This window comes from Lissotriton vulgaris, chromosome 12, assembly GCF_964263255.1.
Source record: "Lissotriton vulgaris chromosome 12, aLisVul1.2, whole genome shotgun sequence".
NCBI lineage: Eukaryota > Metazoa > Chordata > Amphibia > Caudata > Salamandridae > Lissotriton > Lissotriton vulgaris.
The window spans coordinates 98,978,903-98,993,173 of NC_141700.1; the positions used below are offsets into that span (position 1 = coordinate 98,978,903).

A 14,271-nucleotide genomic window follows, 5' to 3' on the forward strand; every position below is an offset into this window, starting at 1 on the left:
ATACTAGTGATGGGGAAGGACAGGGAGCAACATGATGTTCGCTAGAGGGAAGTGTTGACAACGCTGCAAAAGAATGGACTGACAGCAGAGTTTAATAAATGCAAACACTGAATTATTTGGGTCATGAGGCGAGCAAGGATGGTATAAAACCAAATAAGGATTTATTGGATACTATCCAGAATGTTCCTGTACCAATGAACAGAGAGGAACTGAGTTTTTTCCCATTAAACTGAGGTTTTCCCATTAAACACTCTAGCCTCCCATGTACATATTCTTATGACTCAGACAATACGCTCCAATTTTTATCACTGAGCACAATATGTCACTTGATCACGCAGCACTTTAAATGTCACATTGTGGTGACAGCATTTTAATATTGTGTGGGTATATATAAAATGATGGAATTTATATAAAATACCGCTATACCCACCACCCATTATTGTCCTTGTTTTTTGTGTGTTCCTCATGTCAAAAATTGTTCCGACATCTAAATTTGAGAATTGCAGTAAATAATCTTAATGATTGAATTAACTGTATAAGCCGTACCCAGGTTTTGAGGGACACAGGGTCACCCTATTGTTTATTGAATTTATCTCTATTATGGTCTGCCTATCTCAGGGCCTCTTTAGCAAATATCTGTGTCCTGCAAACACCTGTTTGTATCTCCCAGTTTCAATTTCAGTGTTTGCGTCTTCCTGCCAAGTTTCAGAACACACTGGTCTAAATGTATGTTTCCAGAACTAATGGCTAGTATCTTACCTGTTTGCGTCAATTTTCCTCTTCCCAAAAAGCTCTGTCTCCACTTACACGTTTTAGTCGATCTGCCAGTGTCTCTCTAGTGCCAGTTTCTATGACAGTGCATGGGCTTCACTGTACCAAAGTCACTGTGTTGTTGTCTCATTTTTAAGTTCTCAATGTTTGCCTGACAGTCTGTGTTTATATCCCTAGTCACCATTTAGCCCCAGTTTGTGACTTTGTGTCAGTGTTAGCATCTCTCTGTGCTTGTATCTTATTGTTCTAAGGTCAGTGTCTCCATTTTACTGTTGTATCTCCCTAGCCCAGTGCTTATCACTAGATCTCATTGTCTCTCTTTACATCTTTCTTCGTCCAAGCATATCGCTGTTCAGTGCCAGGGTTCGAGTCTTCTGTCCCTATTTAGTCTTTCTGCTCTCTTTCTAAAGAAGGCACATCTGTAAAACTCAAAAAGGCTTCAAAGGCTTGAGCTAGCAGAGTGCTGGTGGCTCCTTTCCCTGAAGTGTTTGAGTTTATTTGAGGGTTCAAGAGGTCCATCATCTTAGGAGATAGACATGGGACACTCTCCAATCCTATTCTAGAAGGGCTTAAGCGACCAGTCCTATAGCAATGACCATAGGGAGACAAAGTGATGTTTCCGTCAGTCAGCAGTTGTCCGGACCCAACCAGGGCTATACCCAAATTGGAACATATTATGGATGCTTTCAGGGGTGCAGCAATGTGTCCGTTTCATTGTAGGATTTCTAGGAAAAGAGAGAAGCCAGTCGCAGATTGCAACCAGTCTCCACTGCCTGTGTCCTAAACCACACGTGCACACAGCTGTACATGCCCACATGCCATACCTCATGTCTGCATTTCTCGCCATTGGCCAATACATACTTGAAGAATACTGAAAGGCGGTTTATAGGCATCACACTCAGCAGATTTGAGGCACAACGATCTCTTTCATTTACCTGATCTTACCTCGTCATAAAAAGTATAGTGGTGTCTATTGGCTATAGACCCCTAAATAAAGTCTATAATCACAGATTGTGGTCTCTGGCAAACATTTTACTCAAATGTTCAACTTTTATGGGACACCAAGCTATGCTTACATCACTGGGCACTTAGCTGAAGAGAGAAGAGTCAAAATTCTATTTTATTCTTTTTGAGGAACAACTAGTCTTCCGTAACTATTTATTAACAACGACCTAATTTGGCAGTCTCTGTTCAGGTGGTACTGAAGTTTACGAGGAGGTAGTATTCCTATGGAGATAGCTAATACTAAATGCTCCCAATGCTCATCTGTAATTTTAGTAGTTTTTAGGCCTCGTCTGAGCCAATGCGCTTGCGCATTGCTCCGGCAAGATTATAGTAAGGGGAAAAAAACAGTCTACCAAAACGGTGGATTAGACACAGTTCATGTGAACTATGCGCGTGCACAACGCCAGCCACGTCACACACCACCAATGGACACCATTGTTTTGGCCTCCTTCCTTGGGTACCCCTCCCTCACCTTCCTCCTCAGTCAAGACACTAGGGATCACTCTCAACAATCACCTCACTCTTCACTCCCAGATCAGTTCAGTGGTGTCATCTTGCTTTTTAGTTCTTCGCACCATTCGTAAGATATCTCGCTTTTTCCCCTTTTCTTCTCTCAAACTGATCCTACTGGCTATGGTCTTGTCACGTCTCGACTACGGCAACATCTTGTACAATGGGGTCCCTGCCTATGACCTTCGGCGTCTTCAAATGGTCCAAAACCAGGTGGCTCGTCTCATTTATGGCCTCCCGAAATTCCACCATGTCACTCCTTTACTTAAATCCCTGCACTGGCTCCCTATCCGGGAGCGTGCCCTATTTAAGATGGGTTGCACGACCTTCCAGGCTCGCGCTGGAACTGCTCCAGCCTTTATTAATTCGGCAATCAAAATTTATGCTCCCAGTAGGGAGCTGTGCTCCTCTACCCAGTTCCTTCTAACTGTACCCCGCTTCAGGAAGAAAAAATCTGGGGGAATGAAGTTTTCCGTCCTTGCACCCACCTTCTGGAACACCCTTCCCTGCACGATCTGATCCAAGCTCTCCTATCTTGACTTCCGTAAAGTCTTGAAGACCCTACTTCTCTCACAAGCCTTCCCGTCCTAAGTATCCACCCTTTGCCCCCCTGGGTCTTCATCCATAGCGCCAAGGAACCGCCTGGTAGACGTATGCTCAATAAATACTTTAACTTCAACTTCTTGTCTGTGCCTCGCATCAGACTTCAAAGGCTGCCGCTCGACCCCCAATCAGACTTCAAAGGCTGCCGCTCCCCCGCCCACGCATCAGACTTCAAAGGAATGCGCTCCTGCCCCCCCCGCCACAGCAATGCCGAGAGCTTGTCTCCACCTGCTCTCCCGTGTGCTTGCATCTTCCTTCCTTGGCCCTGGATGTTTCCCATGTTCTCCCATTCAGTGCCTTCTCTACCCCGTACTTGATTGCTGTCCAAGCCCCATCCGCCTGCTCTCCCGTGTGCCTGCATCTTCCTTCCTTGGCCCAGGGTGTTTTTCGTCTTCTCCCATTCAGTGCCTTATCGATCTCATACTTGATTGCTGTCCAAGCCCCATCCGCCTGCTCTCCCGTGTGCTTGCATCTTCCTTCCTTGGCCCTGGGTGTTTTCCATGTTCTCCCATTCAGTGCCTTCTCGACCCTGTACTGGATTGCTGTCCAAGCCCCATCCGCCTGCTCTCCCATGTGCTTGCATCTTCCTTCCTTAGCCCTGGGTGTTTTCCGTGTTCTCCCATTCAGTGCCTTCTCGACCCCGTACTGGATTGTTGTCCAAGCCCCAGCCCTTGCTGCCTCTATCATAATTTTTTTCATTTCAGTCACCGTATACTAATAGAAGTTCTGCACTCTTTCAAGTTCTATTTGATACCGTGCTCCACGTTAATTTACCGCCCAATGCCATCTTAATAAGGCGCATTTCAGAAAGTTCAGGTGACAAATCAACTGCTTTTTTCATTTTTGATATGACAATAAGACTGTATTTTGATTTAACAGGATATTTTCTCTTATTCTTGTTTTAATGCTGTTCAAATGTAAATATTTCATTTTTTGTCAGCTGTCTTCTCAAGGACAAGATATGTACTATGTCTCTCTTGCCTTTTTTAACACATTGAGCATCCGTATATTGACTGTATGAGTCTCGATTAAAATGGATTAAGTCAAATTCATTATCGTTTGTCTAATGATTGTTTCTCCAAAACATTACCAGGAAGGGGTATTTTGTTTTGTATAGATTAGACATGAAGCTATTATTTGACACATGGAGTTTTTTATGTATGTATGATTTTAATAACTTTTAACATGCTTTATTAGTAATCCACATTCATTGTTTTAATGTACGGAGTATTTACAGCAATTAAATATTCTGTCCTGATGATGGTCTACAGGACGACTGCCCTTTAGACCGAAACGTCGACACTTCCATCATCTCCAGTCACGTTGATTTCGCACAAACACACGACCATTCCTTATTAATTAATTTTGGATGTCTGTCAAATCCACCATGAGTTGATGTTTTCAGTTGTGAACTGTAGAGAAATTATTGTTTACCTCTGTTCATAACTATTGCTTTAATTCACTTTTTGTATTTGTCTCCCCAACCTTATGTCTCTTGAATAAATATAAAAAAATTGAATATATTTCTCTCCTCTGTGTGTTCTATTTTTACCCTTCCACTGATTTATTTCAATTGTGCACTAAGTTTGATATCCTGTGGATTCCTCTGAGTGTGTTACATTCGTACAACTAAGACTGACTACTTTCTTAATCAAGTCCCTTGTAGCATACTTTGACCTTAACCGTACAGTGCCCAAGCCTACAAGGGTTGATTGGGTTTTCCCCTGCTTATAACACGCCTCTATCATTAGACACTCTCCCTGTGTTTTCCTGTTTCCCCTTGCTTTTTCCCGGCTCCATCATTCTGTGGTTTGATAAACTGAACGCGCTTTGTAGAACTCAACCCTGTGTGTTCTTAGCTTCAGTCTCTGTGCTGCTGCACCACATCACTCAGGGACACCACCACATCACTCAGGGGCACCACCACACGACTCACTGGCCCCACCACACGACTCAGGGGCACCACCACACGACTCAGGGGCACCACCACACGACTCAGGGGCACCACCACACGACTCAGGGGCACCACCACGTCACTCAGGGACACCACCACGTCACTCAGGGACACCACCACGTCACTCAGGGACACCACCATGTCACTCAGGGACACCACCATGTCACTCAGGGACACCACCACGTCACTCAGGGACACCACCACGTCACTCAGGGACACCACCACGTCACTCTGGGACACCACCACATCACTATAATACACCACCACATCACTCAGCACCAGAACAGCCCAGTCCTTGCTTGCTGCCAATAAGCATTGCCATAGCCAATAGGACTTGCATTAGGAAAGTGTATGCTATTGGCTTTGTGAATAACAATGCTATTAATTTATATATTTTCAAAGCCAACACATTCAAAAAATTTGTCATTTACGATACAATAGCTCACACTTTTCTAATGCGAGACCTATTGCATTGCAAATGCTTGTTAATATTGTAATAATCAGGTGTAGAAGTACAAACTAAGACAAGAGCGGCAAAATGTGTAACACTGACTTGTTCCTATGAATGATTGAAGGTAGGGAGCATATTCAGGTAAGTTATATAGAGGACTTTGAGTATTGATTAACACCTTGGCTGCTAGGTGTTTTCCCCTCCTATGCTGACTTTTCGTCATTCTTACTAATCATGACGAGCTCAGCTCGTCATCAGCACAGCTCAACCGTGCATCATGACGAGCTGAGCTCGTCATGAGCATGGAAAGGGTTAAAACACTCATTGATACAATTGAATATGGGGCCAACTAGTAAAACTAATGCGCTCTCAAAATTACGTGCATGGCTGGTAGCACGATAAACAAGAGTACCTTTTAGAAATTCACCGATGGGATTTAGTAAGGAACACATGCGTTTCCTGAGCCTGGTCACACAGACTGTTCCACACACTTTAAAGCCAATAAGAGCAATTGGTTTGAAGTTTGAAATTATTAAGCAACTCTTACTGAATTTTAGAATCACTTCTAATTGTCACTTTAAAAGTGAATCTTTTAAGATGTGATCACATTAATAACCAGACCATAAACGTTTATCCACCCTTTAAGGCAGTGCTTAATTTGTAAATACAATTTTTTTAAAGTGCTAGGGTCCAAAGTGTTCGACCCAAAGATGTTGGTGGAACTCTTAGCTGTAGGAAAGAAAACGTGCAATTCATCAATAATTATTCCTCAAAATAAACTACTTGATAAACTCATGTTCCAACCAGTGGACAGGACTGATCACAAGACATGGTAGTTGCCATAATAATTTGCAGACACTGCTATAAAGTTAAAATAAACTTCAGAACACAGGGATACAGTACAGAGGATCTAAATCCCTTCCATTAAAACCCGTCCTCTTAGATATCATCCCTGTAGAGAAGAATTCGGTACAAATGTAAAGTAGTCGGCATACACAAACATCAGCAGGATTTGAGATTTCCGAGATAAAATATATAGGAGGTTGCAAGAGAATATAATCTCTAAACTAAGCCACAGAAAATCTACTGGTTTAGGAAACTGCTACCAACCTCACAGGGTCAGCCAGGTGTGGTGAAATGCAAGATGGCGTTATCGGATCAACAGTACCACAAGGAAGGAAGTTCTGCTCTTCTATGTTCATGCCCCTTTGTGACAAACGTGTTAATGGTCAAACTCTAGAGAGCGCGACACTTCTAATACAGCGACGTACTCATGCAGTGTTCTTCCAAATATATATGACAGCACATAGCTCTGTTAATAAAGATACATTGCTCCTATATGTAGAGTATCAATAGGGGGTTCACCCAAACAAAGTCACTGCATTGCAGACGCGAGCAGACGAGACGCCAGATTGACTCTGACTTTGACGGTGCGCATTGAAATAATCTCAGCACCTATAACCACGTGGGGACGCCAACTGCATTCTACTACCTTTCGGATTAGTCTCAGGATCTCCAGTGCCCAGCGTCCCCGGGCCTTTAATTCGATTCCTGCCATAACGCGGATCCTAAAATTTAAATGATTCCATGTTTCCATTAATGAGGTACAAGCGTCCACTCCACTATTACAGTGATGATGAGCAACGACTAATTAGGTTGCCTGCCCCCGCCCTGTCCTGATGAAGACCCCGCAGCAAGGGCACAATTAATCCCTGCACAACCTGAGGGTCGAAACGTCGACAACTGGTTTTCTTCTATCAGCTTCACACCAAAACTGTTACATTTAAGTGATATATTGAATTTATGTTAGTTTGTTTGTTCTAATTGACCTACAAAAGCGTCTACATCACTGTTTGATTTTATTGTCACAATTCCCCATCCACACTATCCTCACCGTATCACCTTTCCCTTGTTCCCTGGGGCACTGTACAACCTTCAGAATGGGACCCCTCTTCTCTCAGTACCTATATGTAGGACAACATATAATCATATAATTAATACATTTTTCTGTCCTTGTATTCACAGTGTACATCACAACTGACAACAATACATAGACGGATATATGTTTATTTGGTTTTCAATAAATATTGATAACGTTCTCAGGTAAGCCATCTGGATTTGCTGGGAGTTCTACCACGATATCGTAGCCTCAACATCGACCTGCACCCATATCGATGCCACAATTTGGACTCCTAACATATTATCAAGGTCATAAGTAGAAAATAGTAAATCTATATTTTATTTTAAATGTTTATCTTGACAATATACCGGTAGTCAATATTGTGGAGTTGATCTATGTGCAGGTCAAAATTACTGGCTTCAATACTATGACACACACCCATGTCTGTCAAGGCTTCCGTTGGCACAAATTTATTATCTTGCTCCATCATCGCTTGATTAGGGAGTTTTGGAGGACAATGCACTTGAACTAATGTTCCACTTGCTTGCAAGTTTAATTTAATGGTTAGGCTGTCATAATACGTTTTCATAGAAAGCGTGGAATCCCTTTGCGGTCTTAGATTATTTGTGATGTCCCATGTATTTCCTTTTGCTTCGGTAATCTGAGTTCTGTCACCTTTTTGTCAATCAATAGATCATTAGACGTTTACCACGTTTAATGCCACAAACAGTCCATTGGTTTTCTAGGCAGCGGACATCACGACTTCCTGCTCAGTAGGGAATTACAGTCAGATTTATTCCACATGAGTTTTAAAAGGAATCTCTTGGAATTTGATATTAGGTAGAACATTTCAGGTTGCAAACACATTTTTCCAGAAGTAAGAGTTCCTGTTGATTTGTTTTTGTTTTCATGTGACATGCAGATATGAACTGCACAGATCATAGACAACCAGTGTAAGAAGCCCAGGTTGGATCTGCCCTTTCCTTTAACTTCCTAGGTGATTAATTCTATAGATCTCATGCCCTTTCCATTGCAAACTTCTTATTTTTTATGTCCCTATGAACTTATGCTCACCTCTCCATCATTCCAGACCAAAACCTCCTTGATGTAAAGTACAGAGGATGCCACCCTCATCTCCTGGCGAATAAGAGGATTACGTGTGCTCCTTTCTCTTGCTAGCTTTCTTTTTAGAACGAGGTGGGCATGTTCTGCTCATCTGTTAGATCCGGGATCAGTGGCCAATAGTTTGGTCTGTGTGTCCTCAGGATGCTTGCTCCCATTGGGTCAGTTTCAGCTTTATGAAGTCCACCAGTGTGTCTAGCTGATCGCTCAGGGCCTCACTGTCTCCGTCGTTGGTGATGGTCCAGTCAAAGGTCACGCCATGGTCCAGCCCACACTCAGACTCTGCATCATCAATCCCTGGAGAAGGAGGGGGAGAAACATGTGGAGGATTACTAAGGATGTATCTGGAAAGAAAGGCATGCAATAAGCTCTCAAGGAAAGATGGGGCAGCCTGTCCTTACCATCAAGCCACTCCGGGAGTTACAAAGGTAGGCAAGCTGCTTAGCCAGAAGGATACAGTCAATTCATCTTTTGAGCAAAGCCCGGCACTGACCATAGGAGGACTATTTTAACTCACACCTAAGTATAACATACAACCAAAGGAGACTGCCACCACAGTCCTAGAATGAATGGCACTATACTAACTAAAGGAGGCAAATATGTCAGCCCTCTCTAGCAGTAAGGCCATAAATTACCCAGGATAATCAGTTATTACAGCCATAGCCTGTTCAACACTACACTAGCCAGGCAAGACCACCAGCCTGCTTCACCTGATGCAGGACACCAGTGACCAGAGGTTTCCTGGAGGACGGAATCGCATTTCACAGGGTGGACAGCCACTCCAACCCTCACCAGTGGGAGAGTGCATTGCTATGGTTAGATAATTCACTGCAACGTAATCCCATAGGATGACCCTACTATGCAATGAGGGTAAAACTACTTTAGAAGTCACACTTGCACCCATAAGGGACAGCACACAAATCAATTACACATGCATGTAGGATACCAAGACATTGCTTAGAGGAGACAACTGCTTCAGCCATCTCATATGAGGGAGGGTTTACAGTGCTGGGAGGGACTTCCCTAGTGTGCAGGAAGGTAAAAACAAGTGCGTGGGATGGGTCATTAATAGATCTATCCAAACTACCATGTAAGCCTGTGTTAAACGTTCTTTGCAGTGTCATATGTTCGGTCTCTGCCGAATGTGCTGGAGACCCAAAACAAGTACAGACACCGCTTCCATATATGTACTTGAGCTCAGTCAAGGAAAGGCACTTTGTGTCTCAGCAGTTTCCTGTTAAGGGTATAACAGACTATTCCAGATTAAAAGTCACTAAAAACTAGCGATGTGTCCCATCTGAAAGCTCTTGGCTTTTATACTATCATCCTGGGATTTAGGTGGGACCACTTTCAGCTAGAATCTGGTTTAGTTACATTCCTGTGGATGATGCATGTGACAGAACAGCTCAATAGTTTGTGGCCTTCTGACCTCCCTTTCATTCAGATTGGAGGTGAGCCTTACATCCTTAGCCAAACTAGATTCTTCAGTTTTTGAGTATGACCAGAATTTTGCTTTTGGGTACCCAACATATAAAGCATAGCAATAATATACACAAGAGCTCACTTGTGCAAATGTGTCACTGTGTAATGCTGATTGCCACCTTCTGCGATGCTGCTGATACACAACAGAAAGGATAAAGAGAGACTACAGTTTTACAAACAGATAAAAATAGAGGGACTACTGTACTAGCACAAGTTTGCTGAACCAACAGCACTGCATAAGTTCTTAGCAAGCGTTTTCCATCTCAGATGCGTATCTTGCTCTGAAATGCAGGATCACATGTACAACTGAGCCACCTACCAGGTGTGAACACCCAGCCCCGTAGTCTTCGGGTCGCCTCGGATGCCTGCACTCGCACGGTCTGAGTCAGGTCTCCGTAGGAGTTGCGGAACCAGTCCACATCAGAGTGCCGACGCGTGTCGCTGACTATCTGCAGAAGAAGAGAACAGAAGGTGAAGAGCACCAGAAAGTGGCTGCATCTCTGCAAATACTTGCATCCAGTCGGGTCAGAAGGAGAATGGACAACATAGGAAAAAACGATAAAATGCCCTGGACAAAAACATTTCATGTACATACACACACCTGGATACCAGACAGTGCCTTAAATGGGGAGTGTGTCATTGTGCATACGTTAGAAATAGCCAAATTAGCATGGCCAAGCCCCCTGCTGCCATGCATATGTCAAGAATGCGCTAGAACAAAGTCAACTGCAAAAAGAGCACTGCAAATTGGCTCCTTCCTGGTGTCTACATTTTTAAAGGGTGGAATGTTTGAATTCGTTGAAGCCACTGATAATTGCCGCATTGCAGTTCATCGATTTTTGTCTATCGTGCCACTTTAACAGACCAACCACAGACAAATCAACCTTGGTCCGGCTCTAATACGAAAATTTCAGGAACAAAGGAGTGGAATGTGGCCCCAGGTAGTTACCAGCGGATGAGATTCTCATTTTGCCCACCCTTATGCGTGCCTCACACAGGCCACCCCCAAGCATATATGATTAATGAACGGTGGGAGGACAAAAGAATTGTCCTTTGAAGAAAATCGGCCCTCACACTGTGTTACGTGCTAAAATTGATCTTCAAAGCGTGAACAGCTGTTAAATGCAGGTTTTTTGCATGAGCCTGAAAAGCAACACCCCTATCAGTGGAGAGCTGCTGTTGGGGATATGCAGTGCCAACTTGAGGCAATACTGTTCTCTTCTACTGTGATTCCACTGAAGAAGTCCCATTCACTTTAGGTCGATGCGGAAGAGTGACCATGAGGAAAAACTATGTTGAAGAACTAAACCTTCATAAAGGGTTTATCGTCATACTGTCTGCACTGTGCCAACAAAATGAAAGCAACCCATCCTCTGTAAGCAACACGGTTCCGTAAATGAAACCCTTACAGTGAAAAGGAATACACTAACATGAACAATGTCCTGTAAGTATTTGCATTGGCTACAGCAACGTGATGGAGGACTGTTACAAGGAGCAACCTTTTTAGTAGTCTGCTCTCCTTTCGGAACCAACGTGAAGATTTCCAATGCCACAGCCTGTGTGGATGTAACAGGTCTCCTATCAATTATCAAACCTGAGTTAATGAATGGAACCGAGTACGAATATGAAGAAAAGTTAACTTAACATTGTTGAGAACAACAATAATGCAATTTATCTGCACATGTAAGGAATGTATAACTGTTTGACTTGGCCCTCTTGGCAGGGTCATCCCTGAACTTTTTGCCTTCCTCCAATATTCTCTCTGACCTGTTTTTGCTGGTTTAATGACTCTGGGCACTTTACCACTGCTGACCAGTGCTAAAGTGCATATGCTCTCCCTACTGAAAAGTGTATATGTGATTGGTGTCCATGATTGACTTATTTGGTTTACTGTCAGTCCCCAGTAAAGTGCACCAGGAGTGCCAGGGCTTGTAAATACAAATGCTGCTGGTGGGCTTGCAGCACTGGTTGTGCCACCCACAGAAGCGGCCTAGTAAAAATGTGTCTAAGGTCTGCCATTGAAGAACCTGCTTGCAGTCTGGTACTGTCATGCTAACTGCGCAAGTACATCTACTTGCCAGTCCCTAAACCTTCCCATAACTTCATATTAGTCACCCCTATGGTAGGCCCAAGGGCAGGGTGCATTGTAAGCGTAAGGTAGGACATGCCCTGATGAGTGTGGCATGTCCTAATAGTGAATTACAGCCATTTTCGGTTTTCTCTATTGTAAGGCTACCTGTTCTCATAGGCCAGAATGGGCTGCTGGAATTATTACACTCTATAATAATCCCAGCAGGCTCAGGGAACATGGTAGAAAGTCAAGTTTAGTATGCCTGAACTCAGAATAATAAAATACTTCTTTTAGTAAAGTTTATTTTAATATCCTGTGTTTGCAAATGCTACTTTTAGAAAGTAGGCATTTGCTTGCCTAACCATTTCAGCCCGCCTCTGCTCTTATGTGTATCTGCGTCTGGATTCTGTGAGTGACAGGGCTAAGGATGACAGGTGGTGAATAGGGGGATTACACCAGGATGGGTGGAGGGAGTGCCCCTTGACTCTGAATAGGGCTGTGCTCTGCCACCACAATGCTCGCTCCACCCCCTGGGGAGCGACTGATGACTCTGCCCTGCACCTGGTCCAGGAAGAGGGAAAACTGTCATCAGAGTGATCCTGACTGTACTTGTCATGACAATGCTGGCTCCACCCCTTGCTGAGCGTCTGATGTCCCTGCCCTGCACACTGAAAGGAGAAACCAGAGCCTGCAAAACAAAGTGCTCAGAGAGTGACTGGATTAGGCAAAGGCCCCCCTGGCCTGCAAGAACAAAAGAAATGTCCTATAAAAGTAGGAGCCCTGCTCCTATGAAATTAGATCCTGTTTGCGCTAAGAAGAAACTCTGCCTGAAGAGAAGGACCTGGGAAAGTTGCATGGAGGACTACTGTCTCTGACCTGGGAGACTGGCCTGTGGTGGGTGCCTTGCTGCAAGAAGGAGAGGAGACAAAGACTTTATTTTATTCAACTGGTGCATTCTGCTACAAAGATCTCAAAGGGCTTGCTTGTGAACTTGCCCCCTGAACTGCGCCCCAGGAACAGTGGGCGCTTACCCCCTGAAGAAAGAAGCTGCTGCTGGTGTGACCAACCCTTTCAGCGCTGACTCCGGAGACCTGAGTGAGACAGGGAAGCTGTCCCGCACTCTCAGAGCCTGTGCATTCCATCCCGCCGAGCAACGCGACTCCTGGACACCTGCGACGCAACTCGCACCGCAAAGGTCTGCCCCGTCTGGCCCAAGCACCGCGAGCTGCTGCTACAAGCCCTAAGTCGCACCGCAAGACTGGACCGGCTGGTACAAGTAACGTGAACCTGAGGCACCCGAGATGTGGAACACACCACAAAGACTGCCTGCACCGGAGCTCGCCTGCCCCCCCCCCCCCCCTCTCTGGGAGATCGCCGCTGGATTCACCACCAAACCGCCGCCACCTCTTCAGGACCCCAAGACTCTGCACTTGTGAGCCTGAGTCCCCCGAAGTACCGCCAACCGACGGAGAAGCGACCCCGTGGCCTCCGTGCCACCTCGCCCTCCAGGAATGCACCGCAACGTCGGACCGCAGCATAGAGCCGTCCGCCCCGAACCTGCAAGTGAGACCAAAGGTACTGTAACTCGAATCACGGTACGAGTCGCATTCTATCACTACGACTCGCACCGCCTGTGTGCCTTGAGGCCCCTGGTACGCCTCTACTTGTGCGCTGTGCGAGTCTCGCCTCGCACTGCCTGTTTGACCAGAGGCCCCTGGTACGCCTCGAGCTGTGCACACACCCTGCTGGTAATTGTAAACGTTCTTGTGCCCCTACGCCTGAAGGTACGAGTCGCACAAGCTTAATACGACTCGTACCCCTTGTCCTGATCAGCCGCGGTGTACGCGTCTCACGCGAGATTAGGCCCTTTTGCCGATGAGCATACGAGGCACACAGGAGCGCTAAGGAGGGCTGAGACCTCAAACGAACAGTACATTAACCTTAAAAACAGTAACTGAAGTACAGTGAAGTAGTTTTGAACAGTATTCCACCCTTTTAAAGACTGGACACTGGAATATTAAGAACTGTGGCATCTTAGGAGTAACTGGAATTGTAAAACCTGTATTTGAAGCCTGCTTGAGCGTTTTTATATAAAGCCTATATATTTTTACAAACCTATAGTCTTGTGTCCCTGTGTGGTGGGTTGAGGGTCATTGTGGGGGATGCTTCAAATGCTTAACCGTATGTACTCCAGAGATTAGCCTTGACTGCTTGCGCCACACTACCTAGAGGGTGAGCAGGGGTTATTTCCTGAGAGTAATCCTTTACCCTGACTTAGAGGAGAGGGTCCCTGCTTGTCGCAAGTACATACATGCGCCAACCAGAGACCCCCATTTCTAACAATAACGAGATAAAATTAAGCTGCAAATTGTTTACCTGTAAAGATGACCGAGGGATGACGG

The 14,271-nt window shown here is 44.8% G+C and overlaps 1 protein-coding gene across 2 annotated transcripts in view; it reads right to left on the reverse strand.

Moving 5' to 3' along the window:
* Window positions 1–7,345: 7,345 nt before the first annotated feature.
* The window catches only part of PMVK (phosphomevalonate kinase), a 35,455-nt gene continuing 28,529 nt past the window's right edge, over window positions 7,346–14,271 (reverse strand). For both annotated transcript variants that reach the window (XM_086947357.1, XM_086947356.1), the window contains exons 4-5: window positions 10,118–10,247; window positions 7,346–8,613 (exon numbers count right to left, since the gene is read on the reverse strand). In XM_086947357.1, the coding sequence (XP_086803483.1) occupies window positions 8,456–8,613; window positions 10,118–10,247 (288 nt within the window). In that variant the 3' untranslated portion in view covers window positions 7,346–8,455. The remainder of the gene's footprint in view (window positions 8,614–10,117; window positions 10,248–14,271) is intronic.